The sequence below is a fragment of the Pinus tabuliformis genome, chromosome 7 (genome assembly GCF_031772625.1).
Source record: "Pinus tabuliformis cultivar Carrire ecotype Pingquan chromosome 7, CPIR1, whole genome shotgun sequence".
Taxonomy (NCBI): Eukaryota; Viridiplantae; Streptophyta; class Pinopsida; order Pinales; family Pinaceae; genus Pinus; species Pinus tabuliformis.
Window position 1 is genome coordinate 871,993,857 of NC_142293.1, and position 23,940 is coordinate 872,017,796.

The 23,940-nt window shown below is 37.8% G+C and overlaps 1 protein-coding gene across 1 annotated transcript in view; it reads left to right on the forward strand.

Moving 5' to 3' along the window:
* LOC149250401 (RNA polymerase II subunit B1 CTD phosphatase RPAP2-like protein) overlaps positions 1-22,579 on the forward strand; it is a 183,102-nt gene extending 160,523 nt beyond the window's left edge. Inside the window, exon 6 of the mRNA XM_089459068.1 lies at positions 22,150-22,579. Coding sequence (XP_089315194.1) covers positions 22,150-22,254 — 105 coding nt within the window. The 3' untranslated portion in view covers positions 22,255-22,579. The remainder of the gene's footprint in view (positions 1-22,149) is intronic.
* The last annotated feature ends 1,361 nt before the right edge of the window (positions 22,580-23,940 follow it).

Genomic DNA, 23,940 nt, shown 5'->3' on the forward strand with positions numbered 1-23,940 from the left:
ATGGAAGCGTTGTTTGTGTTGATTGATGGTCGCCCAATGGCTTTTTAAGGCAGGAGACATGGAAGACGTTGTGGACACGAATTTTTTCTGGAAGGCTTAAACTATATGCGACTTGGCTAATCTTTTTATTGATCTGATATGGTCCATAGAACTTCGGTGCCAATTTATTTTTTCCTTTTTGTTTCAAGGACATCTGTTTGTATGGTTGGAGCTTGACAAATACCCATTCTCCGACTTCAAATTCTCTTTCAGTTTTGTTTTGGTCCACTTGTTGCTTCATATTGTTCCTTGCATTATTCAAGTTTTCTTTTAGGGTTTGGACGATTTTTTGGGTTTCTTCTAGTTGGTTTTTAACAGCGGGTAGATTTGTCTAGACGGTAGCTAGATCCTTCCATTTCGAAGGTTCGTACCCATACAAAGCTTGGAATGGAGCCATTTTCGCTTACGTATGATAAGTAGAATTATACCACCATTCAGCGAGATGCAACCACTGAGCCCACTTATTTTGTTTTTCTGTAGCGTAACAACGTGGGTATGCTTCCAAACATTTATTGACAACCTCTGTTTGTCCATCTAATTGATGGTGGTAAGCGGAACTCATATTTAGTTAGGTTCTTATGTGGTTGAACAATTCCTTCCAGAAATTACCCTTGAATTTGGCATCTCTATCACTCACAATGACTTTTGGAAAATCGTGTAATTTAGATATATTTTTGCAAAATATTTCAGCGATTTGTTTCGCTGAGTCTGATTCCTTTATTGTCATAAAGTGAGCATATTTGGTGAGTATGTCGACCACTACGAAAATCTTGTCCTTGCCTTCAGATACAGGTAATCCCTCAATAAAGTCCATTGATATTTCTTCCCATTTCTAATTCGGAATGTTTAAAGGGTGAAGTAATCTAGGTGTCATAATATTTTCACTATTGTTTTTTTGACATGTGTCACATTCTGCTACATACTTTTGAATATCGCGACTCATCCCCTTCCAAAAGAATGATTGACGTGCATTGTAATAAGTTTTAAAGAATCTTACATGTCTGGCTGACAGTGAATCATGTGACTCCTTGAGTATCTTGGATTTAAACTTGGAGTTTGCATTCAGATAGATTCTTTTTGTGTACCATAGAATATCATTCTTCCATTCAAATTTTGAGTTGTTTGGAAGGTTATTGATTATCGCAGTTATTTTTGGATCCTTGGCATACTCACTTCGAATCTCATTAAGCCATTCAGGAACAACAACCGAGACTGCAAGTAGTGTTGGTTCTTCGTCTTTCCTAGACAGGGCATCTGCTACTACACTGCCTTTTCCCCTTTTATGTAGTATCTCCATGTCAAAGGCGACAATTTTTTCAATCCATTTTTGTTGTTCTTCGGAAAGTGTTTTTTGTTGAAGGAAGTGCTTGAGACTGTTATGGTCCGTTCGATTGTAGAACTTACTTCCCAAAAGATATTGTCTCCACTTAGCCAGTGCGTGCATAATAGCGAGCATTTCCTTGTTGTATGTGGACTTGAGACGTTCTCTTTTATTGAGCTTCCTCCTTTCAATAGCTATTGGATGCCCTTCTTGCATTAACACTGCGCCTATACCGAATCCGGAAGCATCACACTCGATGTTAAATGGTTTAGAGAAATCTGGAGTTGCCAATACCGGGGCATTAGACCTAACTTCCTTCAGTTCTTCAAAACACCTTCCTGCTTCCTCATCGCATTGAAATGAATTCTTCCTTAAAAGGTTTGTCAGAGGTGCAGTTATATGTGCATAGTTTTTAATAAATCTTCAATAATATCCAGTGAATCCTAAGAACCCTCTTAGCTTGGATATATTAACCGGTCTGGTCCATTCCTTTATAGCTTTGATTTTATTAGGGTCCGCTTTTACGCCTTCATGGGATATAATGTGTCCGCGGTATTCTACTTTTTCTTTTTTTTTTTGCGTAGAACTAATGCTCTTTCACTAGTGTAAGAACTTTATCCAGATGTTGTAAGTGCTCCTTCCAAGTTTTACTGTAAATTAAAATATCATCAAAGAATACTAATACATACTTCCTAAGATATGGACGAAATAATTCGTTCATAGTGGCTTGGAACGTTGCTGGTGCATTGGTTAACCCAAATGGCATTACTTTAAATTCATAGTGACCTTTGTGTGTTCGGAATGTCATTTTTGGTATGTATTCCAACTTGATTCTAATTTGGTAATAGCCTAACAACACGAATTAGCAATTGACAACCATGATAAATATATATTTTATTAATAATTGAATAGATGATTTACAAGCTGAGAGGCATGGTTAAATACAACCCTACGTGCCTGTTGGTGAATGGGCATGATCAAAGATACTAAATTTTTATACAACACAACAACTCTTCCTTTGTAGGAGTTATGTTTAGAGAACCTGAGAAAGCAGTATATAAAGAAGTTAGAAGGAGAGTTCGTAAAGATGTATCTATAACCAGTTAGAAGATTAATCAACATCTAGAAGGATTAGTTATGACGTTTTCATGAAGAAATTATGAAGACTTTGATAAGTATGAAGCAGTAGTAAATGTCTTGGAGATGGGTTCAAATAATATGTAGGATGTTGATGTTGCAGAAGTTGATATTATGACGAACGACCATGATAAAGAGGTAATTTTGATTTATTGATTCACTTTTGTTTTTTGAAAGCAAACATCTGGTTGGGTTGGAAACAAAGCTAGTGGAAGAAGGTTGTAGAAATTCGTCTACAACTAGTACACAATATTGATGGATGATTATGAAAGGAATATGACTTGGAAAGAGGTAGAAGTATGAAGGATAGCTAGATGATGATGAAGAAGGTCACTTTCCGATGAAGAGAAGGATGCCATGACTATTGCTTCAACACTATATTTCGTTGAAGGGAAGTTATGTAGAAGATGGCCAAAACCCTACAAAGAAGTTATGAAGAAGGGCTCCATGATGAAGAAGTTGAAGTTCATCCATGACATGATAATGCAAAAAGGAGGAGCCCTACAAGCAGTTGATAGTACCACGGTCTCCACCAAAGAGCAAATACTTTTTATTGGAAACGAATCCCTAGTTAAGAGGGAGCTTGAGTATATTTCTTTTATAGGAATGACCAGATCCTCCCTAGTTGAGAGGAAGAGATAGACACATCATTCTTGCCTTCACATTATGAAGAAAGAATGGAGGATTGGGTAAGCATCTGAGACTAATACCGATACTCTTTAAGGATGAGGTAGAGCATCCAATAGGCAATAGTAGTCGAAGAGGAAATTCCTCAAGGATGTGGAAATCCAAGATAGGAATGGTCCTAAAAAGACATACCTTGTGAACATCCGAATGGGGTATGTGCCTTGAGAGACAATGATGAAGGTGTCTATAAATCATTTGTCTCCCCAACATTGTGCTCTAATCTAGTGGAGAGATAGAGCTGTTAGTCAAGGCCTTGCTATATGACAATGTTGGTTGATATGATGAGATGCACTGATATAAGTTGAAAAGATAGCTTATGTGATGGCTCACTAATCTGACTCTTCTTATGAGAATTATTCAGTATGAGAATGTCCATGTACCTTTTATGTATTATGAATACCTCCCTAGTTAAGAGGGAGTGTTGAGATATGTAACTAGGTTCAGCCTTCATAATGTCTTATGTACTCTTGATTTTTGTATTTGATGTAAAAGAGAAGAAAATTTATTATTATTATTTCATAGCATGGGTTTCATGCTCAAGGTCAATTTATTTATAGGTCAAAGCACCCATTGTGTGCTTCTAGGGTTTGTCATAGAATCAAAGAAGTCAAAGAGTCATTGTCATATGTACTAAAACCCTATTAGGCATTTTGTATCATGTAAGAAGAATTGTTTATAAGATAAAAGAGTCAAAAGCCTCCCTCCATGACCAAGTTGGCCTGCAAGAAGATAAGTCGGCCTAAAAGGATGAAGTCGGCCTCATTAGGGCTATTCGAGCCTCATAATAGTGTATATATACAATAGCATCCGACCTCATTTGAAAGGCAGTTAACCAAGTTCGTTGAAGCACACAAGAATGATAAAGAAGCCAACGAAGAAGAGGAGACTTAAAGGAAGAAAGGTTGAAGTCTTGAAGTTTTTTTTGGACCACATTATCTCACACGTGTGAGGAAAATTAGGGCACCACCTAATCGCTGTAAGAAAGAGACATTGTTAACAGTTCTGAGAATGCGTTTTAGGTGCACATCTTGGCCGTAGTCCTGAAGACCAGCCACGCTAAAAGGAGAGGTCTCTTCAGATGTTTTATGAGGAGATCCTAATTGCTGTCACAACCTAGGACTGTGGGATCATAGTCTATCTTGCTATTGGGCTAGGCCATAGGCCATAGCGAACAGCTAAGGCAGTGTGGCAGCGTGACTAAAGTAGTGTAGCAGCATGTTAGAAGTAACGTCCCTCCTTATGTAGGAGGTAGACAACATTCTAAGAGATGCAACATAATGGTTGGATTCTACATGGTTGATGCAACATGTTTAAATACAACCCATTGATGCTGCCACATATTCAGATACAACCCATGGATGCTGCTACATATCTAGATGCAGCAGTTGGATGCAACTTGGTGCTAGAGTCAGCAGTGTAGTGTTGCATAGTGATTGAGTGCAACCTGGTGATGGGAGTGTGTGATGAAGAGCATCTTAATGACAGTGGTGCAGCGTGATGAAACATTGTAGTATACATTGAGCATAGTGATGGGTACAGTCATGATTAGTGAAGCATGATGAGATGCAACATTGTAATGATGGGTGCAACATGGTGCAACACAGTGAGGGGCAGCATGATGATGAGGAGCAGCACAATGATAGGTGCAGCATGGTGATGGAGTCACGTTGGAGAATCAGTTGAAGCAACTTGTCTTCAACTGAGTTCAACTACCTCATGTATCATCTTCTTAAAGATGATCTTTGCTCTTATATAGACAAGTCAAAGTGTTGACTTCTGTTCTATATGTAGTATGTACTATCTCTCTCTCTCTGCTGAACTATTGAATAACATATAAGAAGAATTGATCAAGGGTTTCCCCACATTGGGGTTTGTCCCTGGCTAGTGCCACAACTTGTGTCCTCTTGTCTTGGCTTGTCTTTTGCGATTTATGTTTATGTTCTATCTGCAATTTACTATTATGCTGATATGATTGCTAATCTGGAAAAGATATTGAGCTAACTGTGAAAGTTGAAATAAATTGCTCTAAGCATAGAACATACCTAAAATTAACATTATGGGCAGAGGTTGCCAGCACAATAGTCTATGTTCAGAATCAAAGTCCTCATCGAATATTAGAGGATAAGACTCCCGAGGAGGCATTCGTAGGAGAGAAGCCAAAGGTCAGTCATTTAAGGATCTTTGGTTGTCCAGTATATGTTCATGTGCCCAAGGAGAAGAGGAAGAAGTTGGAACCTTCTCGGAAGAAGGGGTGCCTTCGTGGGATATAGTGAGACTTTGAAGGCATACCAGGTCTACATTCCTGAATGACGTCAGATTGAGGTTAGTCGAGATGTTACTTTTGATGAGGAGGTACCCTTTAGGTAGTCCAAAGTGTCCCACATGGAGATTGATGATGAGGAGCAGGAGGCTCTGAAGAGTGCAGATATAGGTCCATATAGACCAATTGCTCATCCTTTAGATGATCAGGAGTCAATAGAACCAACAGAACCAGTAGAACCAACAAAACCAGTAGAACCACCAAGAGATGCTATTGCGACTAGAAAGAGAGCAACATGGCTTCGTGATACTTTATAGGATGCAGAAGGACATGCAGCTCTGAGAGGTATGCTTAGGGAGATTAAACAACCACAAAGATTCTTGAGCTATATGGCATTGATGAGTCACATCATTGATTCCGAACCATCCAGTTATGAGGAGGCAACAAGCCAACATGTTTGGAAAGATGTCATGATGGAAGAGTATCGTTTCATCATGAAGAATGATGTGTGGGAAATAGTTTCGAGACTAGAAAGGAAGTCAGTAGTAACCTCCAAGTGGATCTATAAGATCAAGCATGCAACATATGGTAGCATCTAGAAATACAAAGCGAGATTTGTGGCAAGAGGGTTCTCGTAGAAAGAGGGAGTAGACTATGATGAGATGTTTTCTCCAGTCGCTAGGTAAACTTCTATTAGAGCTATTGTTTCTCTTGCTTTTGTTATGGGTTGGAAGATACATCAAAGGGATGTAAAGACCACATTCCTTAATGGCGTACTTGAGGAATAAGTATACATAGAGCAGCCTTAGGGCTTTAAGGCACATGGGAAGAAGTCCCATGTTTGTAGATTGAAGAAGACTTTGTACGAACTCAAGTAGGCACCTGGGGCTTGGTATTCCAGGATTAACAGATATTTGATGAGTTTGGGTTTCACCAAGAGTGATGCTGATCCTGACCTTTACTTCATGGTTGTTGATGGTGATCCTTTGATGTTGGTGCTATATGTTGATGATCTGTTCCTTACTAGGGCAGAGAGACTCATCATTGGGTGCAAGAGGGAGTTGGCCTCAAAGTTTGAGATGAAGGATCTTGGCCTGATGCACTATTTCTTGGGATTGGAGGTGTGGCAACAACTTGGTGAGATCTTCCTTGGACAAGGGAAGTACATTGTTCAGATCTTGAGGAGATTTGGCATGATAGACTGCAAGTCAATGGCTACACCTATGGTGACCAATTTGAAGAAGTTGAGTGATTCCGCTTTAGATTTAGATTTGGTGGATCCCACTATGTACATGTAGTTGATCATATCCTTGATGTTCCTGGTTAACAATAGGCGAGACATTTGTTTTGCAGTGCCCTAAGCTAGTATATGATTGAGCCGAGACAAATATATTGGGTTGTAGCAAAACATGTGTTGAGGTATTTCCGTGGTACAATTGGATATGGATTGAGATATGTCTTAGGTGGTGAAGTGAAGCTGCAGGGATATACAGATTCAGATTGGGCCAGGAGTGTAGAAGATAGGGAGAGCACATCAAGGTGTTGCTTCAGGTTGGGATCTGCTATGATATCTTGGTTTAGCAGGAATCAAATTTCAGTCGCACTTAGTACGATAGAGGTAGAGTTCATCACAACTGGTGTTGCAAGGTAGGGAGTAGTGTGGCTTCGAAAGCTACTTGTAGGACTATTTGATCGGGAGTTTGAGCCGATCGTGATATTTTGTGATAATCAAAGCTGTGACAAGCTTTTGGAGAAACCAATTTTTCATGACAAGTCGAAGCATATTGAGATCAAATATCAGTTCATTATTGACATGGTGTAGAGAGGAGCAGTGGAGCTCCAATACAGATGCATAGATGAGCAGATTGTCAACATTCTCACCAAGCCTCTGTCTAGAGTGTAGTTTGTATACTTCAGAGACAAGCTTGGCATGATGTAGAATGTCTCCCTCGTTGAGAGGGAGTGATGATGTCTTTATAGGATTGGGTAGACCATCTCTTGAAGCAATAAAGGACTTCGGATGGGTCATAAAGGACTTTGACCAAGGGAGATGGATACATTCACCTATAAGAGGCCAGAAGGACTTGGTTGTGTCATAAAGGACTTTGACCAGAGGTGAATGGCCTAGGGAAATTACAAGATTGGATGGATTGTCTCTTGAGAAGCCAAAAGGACTTGGCTGGATCATAAAGGACTTTGACCAAAGGAGATAGATGTAATTCCCCTAAGAAGCCATAAAGGACTTTGGCTGAGGGTGAATGATTCAAGGGCAAATTCTCTCCTGAGAAGCTAGAAGGACTTGGCTGGATCATAAAGGAATTTGAACAAATGAGATTGATACATTCACTTAAGGAGCCACAAAGGACTTTGGCCAAATGTAAAAGGCCCTGGATTCTTACTTTGCCCACTCTAGGATGGAGTTATCTATAGACATACAACATATCAAGCTCATGAAATTTTCTTATAAAGGAGAAATTTAAACTAAGGGGAAATTTGTTGCAGCCAAGGAGAATACCTTTTGCTAAGAGGGAGTGTTGATTTTTGTATGGCATCGAGAGGTATTCTTGCATGCCAGGAGGTCTCCCAAGTTGGCCTAAAAGAATTATGGAAATTAAAATAATTATTTTTTGGGCTTCATGTAGGCTCCAATTGTCAAATCAGCTCCACCATGAAAGGGTGTGATCCTTGGTCAAAATTCACCCACTTAACAAGTATATATTCATGAGGAGACTCTTCATTTTGACCAATGAATCATCATCATGTCTTCTCCACAAGACAACCACATGTGTGAATAGAAGAAGACCGATTTATTTGCAGTTTGATAGAATTCAAGTTTGACTGAGTTTGATTGTTGACTGAGGTTGATTGCAGGTCTGAGCTTGATTGCTGACCAAACTTTGATGGTTGACTAGAATTGACTTCTTTGTTTTTGGGTGGCTTGACTAACATTGACTGGCTAGAATTTTGACTAGGTTTCATTGGTATTTAGATTTGGATTTTGGCACAAATTTCTAGACAAATTTTTGTGAACCTTACTGAAGAATAATTTCTCCTACAAGAAAAGTTGTTGGTTTTTCTACCAAGTTTAGGTTTCCCAGGGTAAATTTATTGTCTCTATTGTGCATGACTGTCTCTTTTATGATCCTACTGTTTTCACTACATTATTGTTGAGATTTTCCGTGTATAATTGCTCAATGATATTAGTGGCATAAAGATAAATTTGTTAAAGATCATTAGAAAGTAATTATCAGATCGAAAAATTGGTTGCTACTATTCATATTATAGAAAATTCAACATCCATAAGAAAGACCTCTGCTGCTCAAGAAATTGACCACAAAGAATTGCTTACTTGCCTGCCAGAATAGACCTGAATTGCTCCAAGGTATTATACTATAATACAATAGACAAAAAAGAGGGGACTAGCTATATGAGTGGTCCCAAGTGGGAGCAAAAAGATCTTCTGTTTGCGGCCTTCATGTTCTTGATTTCTTCGCTTTAGGGGAGTAGAGCATGCTTAATATGATGAGATGCGGATTCACCACGAGGGAGATCAAGTGACCTTATATACATAATCTCTTTGGGGGCCGAATGTGCCTCTTTAGGGTTGAGCCTACTTGACAGGGAGGAGGGCCAACTTGGTCTTCTTGTGGAGCCATAAATTGAATTTTAAAATTCAAATTTTCCTTTTGAGAAGGTCATGAGGAACATGCTTTCTAATTTTCCTTTAGTCAAATTCATAAATAATAAAATTTTGTTTTGAGCATGAAGAACATGCTTTACATAGAAATATATTGATACAAGTACATCAATGATAATAATGGTTATGAAGAACGACCATAGCTACAAAATTCAACACTCCCTCTTAGCTAGGGAGGTATTCATAATGACTATCAAGATGTTCTCAAGTTGACAATTCTACAAGGAAGGATCAAGATTAAGATATGCATCATCATCAATATCATAATCACCAACATCAACATAATCACAGTTCACCATCAAACAACTATAGACATAGTCTAGGTGAAACCCAAGAACACATCAATGATAAACAAGCTCACTCTAGAAAGAGATTTGAGCATGACACTGGGAGGGCCTTGCTCATCTGAGCGACCTCTAGGAATATTCTCCAACCAAGGTCAAACTGATATAGGGAAAATATCCTCTGTCGGACCATTCTTCAAACGAAGGTCAAAGTGACACAGGGAGAATGTTTTCTACTGCATCATTCTCCAGCCAAGGTCAAAGTGATACAGGGAGAATGTCAGTCTGCCAGATCATTCTTCAACCAAGGTCATAAATACACAGGAAGCATGTCAGTCCATGATTCTATCTAATCTTTCAAACCATTTTCCAACCAAGATCATAATGACACAGGGAGAAATGGGCCATCCTCCAACCAAGGTCATAATGACACAGGGAGGATGTATGTCCATGATGCAATCTCATTAGTATTCCCTCTCAATAAGGGAGGTATTCTCCATGAGCCCAAGCTTGTCTGGAAAGTACACAGACTTCTCTCTAGAAAGAGGCTTTGTAAGAATATCAACAATCTGCTTATCATTGGAGATGTACCGGAGCTTCATAACTCCCTTTAGCAACATGTCTCGAATGAAGTGATACTTGATTCTAATGTGCTTTGACCTGTCATCATGGTCATCACTGACACTTGATCAAGATAATCCTGCAAGTAACCTTTGAAGTCATACTGCTTCTCAACTTGCCAATCCAGCTGCAATATACTTGCTCTCTGCCATACTGAGTGCAACAAATGATTGTTTCATGATCATCCAAGAAATTATAATGGAGCCCAAACTGAAACAACATCTTAATGAATTCCTGTTGCCTTCAACACTCTCTGCCCAAACTAAATCGGTAGCTATACTTCTCAAATCATCCATGACCAACTGTACCATGTTGGTACTCCAACACATGTTGATCTTGGCTCAACCATAAATTGTTTTGCTCCCTTCACTGGATCGCAGATGCTTTCTGGTCACCCTAATTGGGTGCTCCCTCTCAGATTGAGACATATATTGCTGTGGTAATTTTGGCTGCTCCCTTTGTCATTGTTGTCTTCCAGCATATCAACTATCTAGTCTAACAATGTCAATGACAGTCCATCATCTCGAACTTAGAGGTCAACTCCCTATGAAGCTAAAACACAACTTCTCCCTCTTTCACAAGTTCTTCATCTCAAAATCCTTACAACTGGGAACTTGGAAGGCGTCTTGTCATGATCCTCTCCCTCTTACTCGAAGAATCCTTTGTTCAATTCTCACTTTGTATTTGACTATGCTGCTATTTGCTCCACGCATACTTCAAATTCGCTGGACTATAAGCTTCCTTTGACCTCGAATTTCACCTAGTATAATATCTCTCAACTCAACTCATGATTTAGGAAAAGTCTTCTTGTCACATGCTTTGCTTCGTTCTTCCACTTCTTCCATTAACTCTCAAAGCTTTTACAACCTTTACTATGTACCTGCAATCCTCACTAAGAGGCCATGGAAGAATAATTACAACCAAGCACAAGATATAAAGACAAGAGACTAACTACTAGTAAAAACAATAATATAATAATCTGATAAGAGAGATATAAAATACTTATCTTTTGAGAAGAAAGTCAGCTTCCTCTTGATCTTTAGTCTTCTTGCATCCATCTACAACTTTGTGAGCTTCATCCACATCGTTATCATGATGGCATTCCTTCCTTACTAGGGTTAGGGTTTCTTCTTTCAACGAAAGCGTTGATTTATGACCAATCCTAGGATTTTGACCATAGACCCTAGAAATTTTCTTATCCAAGCCTTTGTTGCCAGTCAGGGTTTACAAACCCTAGATTTCTAGTATGTTTATATCCAAAAACCAAACATTTTAGCATCAACACTATCTCGCCCTTCGAGACTTGACCTTCACTTCAATAACAATGAGCCTTCATTATTTCAGGCTCATTATCTCAACTCTCAAATACCCAGAGGAGTATCATTGCGTTTTAGAAGCTTAGGTCTTAGCAACAACATATTTGTTCAAGAATTTCAAGCCAACAAGTTTAAGTGACAGCGCAGTTTGCAAAGAAATAATCAACCTTTAACCTTGAAGTGGGACGCGACCTCTTTTCCTTTATCAAAGTATTCTTTCTTCAATAGGGTGCTTGTTTCTTTCTTCTTGCCATATCGAGATAACTTTTATACAATATATCTTGTAGATTTGCAGACTTATAAATCTGTCCTTCTTTTGCTGGTGTATCTTTAGAGCCATTTTGAGGCTACCTTTTGGCTACTTCCTCCAAAGTGAGATAGATGACAAAAATTGACCATGCTTCTCAATAAGAAATGAATCTTAGATTTGGTGCATTTGATTTTAAACAAGGGCTTCAACCCTGGAGATTTTAAATCAACCTTCCAACAATTTGCACATAAATATGATAGAAGGGTAGTTCTTGCTTGTATTTGTATTCAAGGCTCCACTGGCTTAGTATGCTTAGAGATCCACTACACCTGAACTCTGCTATTGATATATCTGCCCTTCTTCTATTGTTTTTCCATGCACCAAAATTTAAACAAATTTTTGAAGATTGATTTGTACTCCATGATGTTTGAATGATTAATTTGACTTGTACTCCATGACGTCTGAATGATTAATATGGTATACATTAGTGATCCTAACTTTTCCAATGGTAGAGGCAACTGATTGAAGTTCCTAGGATCTTGCGAGGTTTCTAGGCCTGATTGAGATAGAACCTATGTTGCTAGGAAATGTGGGTTCGTCGAGGGTATATCGAGGGTATATTATAATTTATATATATTATATATTTTATAAATTATAATATATATGAATTTGGAAATATGACAAGAAAAGTAAATCATTTAAAGACTTAAACATGAACATTCACTTTGAAATTTCAAATTTGATATCAAGTGGAATTGCAATTTACATATTGAAATGAAGACAATAACTCCCTTCAGGAGGAAATCCAAAGTAGATTATAAAATTAATATATTTGTTAAAAGAACTTTAAACCTTAAATTCACATTCCTCACATATGGATACTACTGAATAAATAAAGAACTTAGTATCAAAGTGTTTTGTTGAGTGTGATGAAACATTTATATTATATGGGTATTGACATTGTGGAGAAATTTATCAGAGTGGAAGAAACGCAAGGAAATTAGTGAATTCTTAAGACAGCGAAACATATTTTTTTAAGTGCATATGTCCTTCAGATGACCTAATGGTATTTCTGCATTTTTTTAAATTAATATATCCTTCTTAAGATGACTTGTACTAGATGGTATTTCTGTAAAAGGATGTCGTATTTCAGTTAGAGGCATGCATTACTAATTAGTAATTAGCGATTATATCATTGAGAAATAAAATCCAGTAACAACTAATTCATGGCAAAGAAATTTAAAAAACCTGTACTTTTGAAATGATGGGACTTTAAGACCCCACAGGATTTTAGATTTGAAATGTTTTATTAAGATAGGAATTTTGATAAAAATCATGGCAAATAAATTAAAAGAACTTGTACTTCTTTTGAAATGATGGGACTTTAAGACCTTATAACTTCAAATTTGAAATGATTTACTAAGATAGGAATTTCTTTTTCTTTCTCGGCACCACATAAGAACCTGTCACACCCATTTTCGGGGTTTGGCGAATGCGTTTAAGCAAACGAACTCAGGGCGCAGTTATTGAGTATTGGGTTCTTATGGGTTCGTCTGGGAAGTACCTGCTCCAACACCTGGTTCGTGGGGACGAGAACCCAGGAAGGGTTTGCAAACCCCAACCCCGAGTTCGCGAACCCGTGGTTCACAGGATAGAACTGAGACATTTCTGTCCTTTCTTCTTACTGAAACAAAGATTCTTAGGTTTGCGCCCTTAATCACAAAGACTTAGAACATCTTTCAAAACACGATGAGCTCCTTAAGACTGTGACTTGGCTGTATCACAAGAACAACTTATAAACTAAAACAAAATCCATTATTTCAAGATTCTCTGAGGTCATTCATAAGGTTTTTCTGTCTTTAATACTCGTACATAGACAATCTTCGATCTAATCCTTAATTCTCCTCGGTCCCTTTAAGATAACCTCTGAGGTTTCTTCGGTCACAAACTTCAAGGACTTTCGTTTCAATAGACTAAGACTTCAATCCTTGTGAACACGAAATCTAAACAAATTGTAGAGTGTGATAATTTGGCCTCTTTAAGAGTTTCGTATTTCAGAGGTACATAACGTATTAAGGTGTCTGGGCCTCCCACAATAGGTTAGATCTGAGGCATTCAGCCTACTGAAGAGATGGACTGAGGATCAGAAATAAGGCTTCAGTCCTTTATCCTGTAAAAGATCATACTTTAAACAAAACTTCTTTTCTTGGATTACGTCGAGGACAGACCTTTGAAAGGGTACAAATTACATGAAAATCTTTCTAGATTCAACCTGAGCAGAGGAGGATAATTTCACCATTGACTTGGCAGAATGGAGAGAGAATTTCTTGACTTTTGATTCTTGAGCTCGGGCATCCAGGGCTAGATGACTAATTAAGCTTTAGATAATGACTTGAAACATTGAAGACTTCTACTTCAAGAGCTGCTCTTTCACCATCGCTTTGATACCATATCGAAAATCTAGGGCATCCTCTAAGTTGATAATTACTTATGATATTTATTAATTTAATCTTTTTCTTGTGATCTTTCCACCATAAAGCAATTACACAGAAGAGCTCAACAGTAAAAGAAAAATGCCATAAGGATCATAAAGAGAACCACACAAGAGTTTACCCTGGGAAAACCCACATGGGGGAAAAGCCCAGCAACCTTTCCTTACAGAATAAAGTCAACAAGAGAGACATCAAAGTCATAGACAAACTGACCAGTGAGATGACTAGACCAACTGTCCACCAAGAAGCCAAGTCAGCCCTCCAAAATAGCAGCTTGAAAGCTTGTTCAAAGGCTCAGTCAAAGCCTCTTTCTTCCTCAGAAAAATTCCGACTTCTCCACAGAAATGTATCACAGAAAATTCATTCCAAGTCTGGTCACAACTGGGTGCAGAAAGATCTTCTTCTGTCTTCGGCCTTCATCTTTTTGACTTCTTCACTTTAAGGGAGCAGAACATGCTTGCTAATTACACCATGAGGGGGATCAAGTGACCTTATATATATAGTCTCTTTGGGGGCTGAATAGGTGCCTCTTTAGGGCTGAGCCGACTTGACAGGGAGGAGGGACGACTTGGTCTTCTTGTGGAGCCATAAACCAAATTTTAAAATTCAAATTTTCCTTTTGAGAAGGTCATGAAGAACATGCCTTCTAATTTTTCTTTTGACAAATTCATAAATAATAAAATTTTCTTTTGAGCATGAAGAACATGCTTTACATAGAAATATATTGATACAAGTACATCAATGATAATAATGATTATGAAGAGCAACCATAGCTACGAAATTCAACAGGCCAGTGGCCCAATAGCTTGTAGCATTGTCTAAAGGCCATTTAAAACTTTGTTGATAATGATTTTTTGTTGATGACATGCTCCTTTACATGGTATATCGATATGAACAAACTTTGCATATTTTGTGTAATGGTTTTGGAATCATGGTTTGAAATCTTAAATATAAAATTTTCATTAAAAATTAGTTACTTCATTTTTTTTTTCAAACCGGTTCATTGAACCTTGTGTCGTCTGGTTTGATCAGGTTCTAGATCGAAACCTGGTTTGATAGGTGGACCGGTTCAAAACCTTATTCCAGTTTTTAAAATTGTGCTCACAACCTTCCAATCACGTGTTGACCATCCATGTACTTCACACCCCATTTAACTATAGTTCAAACTCTGACAAGCATGCACATATACCCCCAGTTGCCTTTGGGATTGGGGATTGACCAAGCAGTTTGCCTGCTGTATGATTGTCAATTCATTAACAAAGAATGTCTCTATGGCAGACATAAAAATGTAGTTTCCAACATCCACTTGACGTTCCCCCAACGAACACCTAAAATAACAGGTGATATATACAAAGGTAACATAGACATAACATAACAAAAACAATAAAATCCAGATGTCGCTTATTATATGTTATGTTCTCTGGCCAAGGCTAGAGTCTTCTTCATGTATGAAAACATTTACGTTGATGGTAAAATGGGGAGGTCCAACCCCTTATTTATTTTCATTTGACTATGATGGGAAATTCAAAAGAGATAATTAGTAGCACGATAAAGATCTTCTCTGATTCTTGTATGTCTATCTTAGCATGGATCTTTCAAATTATTTGAGAATGCAGAGTTAAATTTAACTTGTGAATCTTATGAGCTCATTATTAAAAACAAGAGAGGATCAAGTCTTCTTTCCTTACCATGAATGAATTCCATGATAGGAGATATTCTGGAATTTCAAAAATAGTTTGTACTCTTCCATGTTTTAGGACGCCCCTATTATTAATATGATAGAAGTAGAGATTGATTGGAAGGAGTTAAGTGAGCATGGGGTTATGGTACATGGAAGTATTATTGCTTCATAGTTTAAATCTATCACTATTGTTATGTTCATATCAACGTTGCCCGAAGCGGGGACGAAACAGGGACGTTTTTTGAAAGCAAGGATGCGAAAGCGTCATTTTCTTAAAATCTAGGAAGCGAAGCGTTTCAGAAGCGTCTACTATATATATATATATATATATATATATATTTTTTTTTTTGCATTTATATTCAAAACAAACATCCCAAATACCAAATTAGTTGTAGAAGACATGAAAACATGCATATTTTTACATAAATCAAGATAGATATGGTATCCATGATTCCATTGTACATCAATGATTAATTATTCGAGCATCAACCATCTATATTCTAGCAATTACAAATATACATCAAATTTTTAAGCATATTATAAAACATAAAATATTTAAGCATATTATAAAACATAAAACATGAAGCATATTATCTAGCAAGTGAGCAACTGTCAACATTAGCCATGTCCAAAATTCACATAATAATGCTTACAAAATAGGCCACTCGGCCACCACCAAGACAAAAAGGATCAAATTCACAACAAGCCTACAAGTCTAATGATTAATCTATGACAAAAGTAGTAAATTGTGAATATATCTACTAATCTCTCCTCCCACCACGAAGAAAACATGGCGGTGGGCCTCCACATGGTGGCAATGAAAGAGATGGTCCTGTGGAAGTTGTGGCACTGAAACTGATGAAGACGAATCCCTTGTTGTTGGTGTTGAACCATGGAACTTGGGAACCAAGGGACTAGATGGGGGTGGCATCTCAACTCGATCATCATCATCATCCTAGAATCGCTCAAAAAATTCATACAAAAAAAAACCAATGGTTAACAAAAGAAATTAAAACAGGAATTAGAGAAATGTGTTAAGTTTAGGTATGTTCTATGCTAGAGCAATTTATTTAAATTTTCATAGTTAGCAATCACATCAACATTACAATAAACTGCAGATAGAACATAAATATAAAATCGCAGAAGACAAGCCAAGACAAGAGGACACAAGATATGGCGCGAGCCAGGGACAAACCCCACAATGTGTGGGGAAACCCTTTGATCAAATCTTCATTTATCTTCAAAATTCAGCAGAGAGAGAGAGAGTACATTTGCAACAAAAGTCAACACTTTGACTTGTCTAGATCTGAGCATAGATCATCTTCTATAACGATCAGTTGAAGACATTCTGCTTCAACTGATCCTCCAAGGTGACTCCTTCACCTATCATCATGCTGCATCTCGTCCATTTGCTGCACCTTACTGTGTAGCACCATCATGCTGCTCATGATCTCATACATCACGCTGCTCATACATCATGTTGTCCATGATCTACATCATGTTGCCCATAATCTACATCATACTGCCCATACATTATGCTGTCCATGATGCAGCATCTTCCATCATCATGCAACCTTGTGTTGTACTTCATCACTTAGATCTTCAGTACTGCTGTTATCATCATTGCTGCACCATGACAGTCCCTTGAAATTACCCCAGAGGTGATCTCTGCATCGAGATCATGATTTCACAAGAACTAGATCAAGACTTTGTCACTGATCATCACAACTTCTCATGGACTACATTAATATGCTTCTCATGGACTACATTAATACGCTGAGAATGTAACTATAACTGTCATTATTACAGCAGCACTTGGCATAGCTTGAAACCCTCGTCATAGCTTTTCATTGACTGTGTATTGACTATGTATCTATACATGGTGCGGATCTGCTCCTCTCATGGACAGGTCTCCTTTAGCTACAGGTCTCCTTTCCAGACCTCCTCACAAGAAATGACTGCGGCTAGGCTTTGTGACCCTTACTGCGACTTTACAACCATGAGTGTGGCTTCGTGCGTTGGCTGTGGCTTCATATTCTGACTGCGGCTTCGTGCATTGACTACGGCTTCGTATTTGCCGCGATTTCATATATAGACTGCGTCTATTGACTGCGGCTTCATGTATTTGCTGTGGTTTCATATATAGACTGCGTCTATTGACTGCGGCTTCATGTATTGCTGCGGTTTCATATATATACTGCGGCTTCATGTATTGCTGCGGTTTCATATATAGACTGCGTCTATTGACTGCGGCTTCATGTATTTGCTGTGGTTTCATATATAGACTGCGTTTTATATGTCACCATGTACAGCGTTTGCCATGTCTTCACATACAGCATATCCGGTCTTCCATACAGCGTATGAGAGCAGCGTCTTCATATACAGCGTGAGACAACGTATACATATACAGCGTATGAGGTCTTCCATGTACAGTATAAGTAATTGACTGTGTTGCTTTGCTTGATTACGCTGGCTTCATAACTGCATATAGATCCATATTAGCTGCGATGTATGCCTGCGTGTAGAGTATTGCCTTTGCTTGCGTGTAGACTTCTCCATCTAGGATTTCTTCCATAACAAACAGCGTATAAGTCTCGTATGTCTCTATTATGAACAACGTATAAGTCTCCTTGATCTATGTTGGATTAGGGCATCATTTTAGGGCATCCTTCATTAGTGCATCTCCTTCTCCAAAAACCCAAGACGTGGAGAGGAGATCCCATAATGAATGTGTATCAAATGACTTAAAGTCTTCTCTTATTTATACTAAAAATGAGGATGATGAATAGACACGTCGGTTGGGCTTCTAGAGCCTACATAAGTGCTGGTCGGCTTGATAATAATTACATAAACAAAATAAATTCATATCTCCATAAATACTTATCGGAATCGGATGATCTTTGGATCAATCCTACACCTCTCGACGAGAGGGATCCAATAAAAATATCACCTGCCATAAATAAGTTGACCCACATGGAGTTTGGCCCTAGTTGCCAATTTAACAAGAAATGCTTTATAAGCAAAATTGACACATTTGAATTCAATGGACATAACACTTACTGAATTTTGAAATTCATACCACAATGGACATACCTGGAAAAGAGAGTCCTCTAACTGGTCTAATTGTAACATTCCATCCTCCAAATTGGGATCCTTTGGATTCCTTTCCCAAACATTAAGGTCTTTATTATGCTTTGCATTATCACAATAATGGGACAACAATCGCAAGTTGTAATGAACATAAACCAAGCTCTCTGCTCGGTCTAAACTCAACCTTTTCCTTTTAACACTATGAATGAAAAAATAAGAGATTCAACACCTCTCTGCAGAAGAAGTGTTTACCACTTGTGATAGCACCCGCAATGCCAAAGTCTGTAGAAGTGGAGTAGCATCTCCATGCATGTTCCACCACTCAAGAGAAGAAAAAGTCTCTCATCTCTAATTGCATGCATGCTTTCAAATGGACCAGTGCTAAGCGTATAGTTGCTCAACTGTCTTCGTACCATGGCAGCCTCCTTCTCATCAGGGACTAATTTACTCAATGCAATCATATATTTTTTGTGAACCTCTGGATCTAGGTGTGGTTTTCTCTTGCTCCCCCCCTAGGTGCTGGTGTTGAAAGCCATGATGGATGATAACATTTAGGTGTCAAAACATATGCTAATGCATGCAATGGAACATTTAGCATTTCCCATTAGTTTTCCACCTCTACACGAATATAATTGTACAAGGTGATATCTCTAGGCTCAACAATGTTTTTAATCTGCCCCAACGTGCTATCCTTTTGCTCATACACCTCCCCAATTATTGGTTGATTTGAATCTACATACTTGTTCATGTAATAAATTGGTTTGGTGATTTGCAAAACATCTTTACCCTGTGACTAAAAGTGCATGTCAAGAATAGTGTCCTTGGCTGCATTAGCACCATCTCTATAAGTGTTAATTTTCTCACATGATTCAATGGTCACCATATTAGTTAAAGCTTGTGTCACCTTCACTAGCCGCCTAAAGGTGAGGTAATAACTTGCAAATCTTGTTTTGGCAAGTTTAAACAACTACAACTTGGAGTAAGTGCCATAAAAGTGGTTTACCCTTGTATGCCCTGTGATAAATTTAATGAGTTGCTTCCCTCTCTTGTAAAGCTCATTAATCTACCCACATTCTTTATGCTTCACAATATCATGCATCAAAAGGTTCAATGTGTGCACCAGACAACCATATCAAAAGATGTGTGGATGAGTACGCTCAATAACTTTTCCTGCTGCCTTACAATTTGCTGCATTATCTATGATCACTTGAACCACATTATTTGGACCAACATCTCTGATTGATTTCACTAGGAGATCTGCAATGTTTTGGGAAGATGCACTGATGGAGGAGGAGTCATGACATGTAATAAATACTGCACCACTAGAAGAAACACCCATCTGATACAATGGATACCCCACAATCCACCCACTCATTTGTAAAACGTGTCAAAGCTCTTTGAACCTTTGCTTTTTCTCTTTCTAATAACACTGTTATAGATTTCTCATAGTTGGGCGACTTGTATCCTTTTGGGGCTTCATTGATGGCCTTTACCATTTCATGCCAATAGGGAGAGCGAAGCACATTGAATGGTACACCGCAAGCACAAAGAAATCAAACTATCTTTCTATCCACATCATCCCTCCCAACAACATTCAGGAAATCCCCTATTGTTCTTTTACCTCCAGAGCTTGCAGAAGTACCATGAGGAGATGAGCTACCAAATCTAGAGGTTGCACTTGATTCAGACTGAGTTTTTTGTTTCTTGCTTTTTTGTTGTGCAACCTCCTCTATTTGGATGTATTTTCTTCTTTGTTCAGCTGAAATGTTTGGGCAAATTTGTATCCCCACAACACCCTTTTTATCATCACTGTCCATCACCCCACAAAGATGCCTCCTCACACGGGTATATGAACCACTAAATGGTTTTCCTCCATGACAACCATGAGGGCACAAAAATTTGTAGCTTCCACCACCCTTTCCCCCTTCAAGTTTGGTCACATAGTTCCACAAGGGTGTCAATGTAGCTTTCCCCTCTAGTGTTTTAGTGTTCCCTTCAGGTTCATCCCCTTCCTCCTCATCATACATTGGGTCACTCATATGGGGACCACTATCCTCTTGTTCTTCTTCCCTTCTATTCCTACTCCCCCTTGCCATCATTAAAACCAAAAGTGGAATGATACATAGAAGCCAAAAGAACACCATCTTGGAATATGGATATAGGTGGTGGACAACCTGCAATTAAATGAGCAAGTAGAAAGAATGGGAAAGAGTAGGAGAGGGAGGAGAAAAGTACAAAAAAATGAGGGAGTTTGGGGTTTGCACTTACCTCTTTAGCTCTTGTAGATAGAAGCCCTTCTTTACTCCTCCAAGCTCCTAGCTCTTCCTTCTTCACTCCAAGCTCTCCTCAAGTCTCTCCTCTCTTTCTCCTTTCTTTTCCAAGCTCTCTTTTCTTCTCTTTTCCAAGCTCTCATAAAATAGAAGTGAGCAAACGAGAGATGAAAGGGTCTTTTAATCCCTTCATTCTTCACCCTAACCCAAGTTGGACCCACCCCCAACAAATAAAAATGATTTTTTTTAAAAAAGAGCCAAATTGTGGTCCACGTAGTGGAAACTGCTGGCTGCCCCGCGAAGTGGTCGCAATCCGTACGGATTTGACCCGGAACCGCCGCGGATCGTACGACCGATCCGCTGTATGAAACGCATTTCCGAATTTCTGAAACGCGGATCGGGCTGTACAGTTCCGACAGGGCAGGAACCGTTTTTCCTGCCCGATTTGCATTTCGGAAATTCCAAAACGCGTTTTGTACAACAGATCCATACGGATCACGTTTTGGGCTTTTGATCTGCGAGGGGTGGGGGCATGTTTCCTGCAACACTGGTTCATATTCATTTCCAACTTTGATCTTTCCTTTTTTTGATGTTCTTTATGAAATTATTCTAAATTTTGCACTCTTTTTATATGTATGTAGTAATTTATCACATACCGTCTGTATAGCTTAGTATTTACATTGGCGTCCATGGATACAAATTTCAATGTTGTTGATGATCACTGAAATTCTAAAATGTGTTTTAATTTTCTTCCGAGGCACTTTACATCTATTGTAATAACTGACCAAAGGTTCATAGGTGCAGTGCGTCTAGATAAATTATTTTAATTTTGCTCTTCAATGCCACCTTTTTAACCGAATAAACTTTTCTTACTATGTATTTAGCCAATGTGTTTCTCAACATGTTTAGAATTTACATGGATTGCTATTTTTCTTCTGAATTCTATATATATTTGAAGAATATCAAACAAAGTGATTTAAACTGCCATTGATGGAAAATATTAGGTTCTTGAAGCTGCAGAGATGACATATGAAGAATACAAGATAATGGAAGATTTATTGATACCACTTGGTCGGTGTCCTAGATTTTCATCCCAAAGTGGTGGCTGAATCTTTTATGGACCAGTTTCAATCAGAAAATGTATTAAATGTCCTGATTTTGTTTTGCTTGGACATATTCGGCAAATATGATGAATAAGTTGATGGGAAGATTCCGTTTGAGAAATATAGATTCTAGGAAACATGTATAGTTGGAGGTAAGACTGCAACATCAAACTAATACTCTTCACATCTGAATGATATCCATCGTTGACGACTTCATACTCTTCTGAAAGGTCGTGTGACATTGTTTTCGTCACATTTATATCTTGTGGGCACCTAACTTTCCTTTATTTGATGTAGTACACAAAGCAATAGATGTTAACTTTTGCACCGACTTAACTTCTAATGAGATATCTACTCAATGTAATGCTAATGTAATGTAAAGGTGCATTTGAAATTAAAAGAATGATTGGAGCACCCAAATAAGCCTGCCTTTTGGAATGGCTCTCCTGTGATAATGTTTTTTGTAATGTTTTAGCGTAATACATTTCTGTGGTAATAAAAAATGATTGGAGCACCCGAATAAACCGGCCTTTTGGACTCTCTCTAATAGTAGTATAGTAAGAATGTTTTAATGTAATACATTTATGTGCTAGTTTTGGACTGGTTCTGAGTCGTAGTAATGTTTTAGTGTAATATATTTATGTACCAGTTATGTTGTAATGTAATACATCTAGGTATGTTTATTTCTTGTTCATCAGCAATGATAAAACATTGTAATCATTAATGTGCTTATTGTCCTAATTTATCATGTCCACGTTAGAATTATTGTGAATCTGAGATGCTTTTCAAAATTTACATAAAAGTATCTACTATATAAAATTATGCATGTAACTATTTTATGAAAGACTAACTTTACCATTAAGTTATGAGTGTTAGAATAGATTTGAACATATTTCTATGTAAAAATGATTTTAAAATCAATTTAAACACACTTCATATAAGTTTTTTGTTTTGCCAACGTTGCAAAAAATTTATTTTTCTAATGCAATTAGTAAAGATCAACCCTTGGGTGGTCTAAAAGATAAATATTTATGATGGAAAACATATTTTAATCTTTACTGTCCCACATATATAATTATTTGACAAAAGATTTGGAAATGGATATCCCTACATTATCGTGAAGTGAGCCACAATTAATACATAGATTTCAGCAATTTGAACAAGGTTAGAATTGCTTACTGAAATTTTCAATGAGATAATCTTTTGATAGTTGTAATAAAAGTGAGACTACCACATTTGAAGATGCATGATACCAATTGAACTGCGTGATTCCAAAACTAAGTCGTGCTGTTTATATAATTGTTGCACTTTTGAAAGATATGATAACTATTATCTAGCAATTGGAGTTTATAGATCAAGACAACCATGATAATCTCTAAGTATTGACTCCACTCTGTTTGGACGCATAAAGGTAAGGGCTCTTACTTGAGCTCGGAGTACTTATTGGCATGTTCGTAACTTGATTCATAATGAGAGAAAAGATGTTCTCTTTGCTATTTAGTGCGAGTATGATGGCATGCACTTGAGCTATTTAGTGCGAATGTGAGAGCTCACTGTGAGGGAGTTGGTACATTGCGTCTATATATATATAATATTCTTTACATACAATATGTGTTTAGGACATCATTATGTTGATGTGTATTCTTATTATTCCAAGAATTTCAACTGATATGTTAGGATAATTCTAGTGTG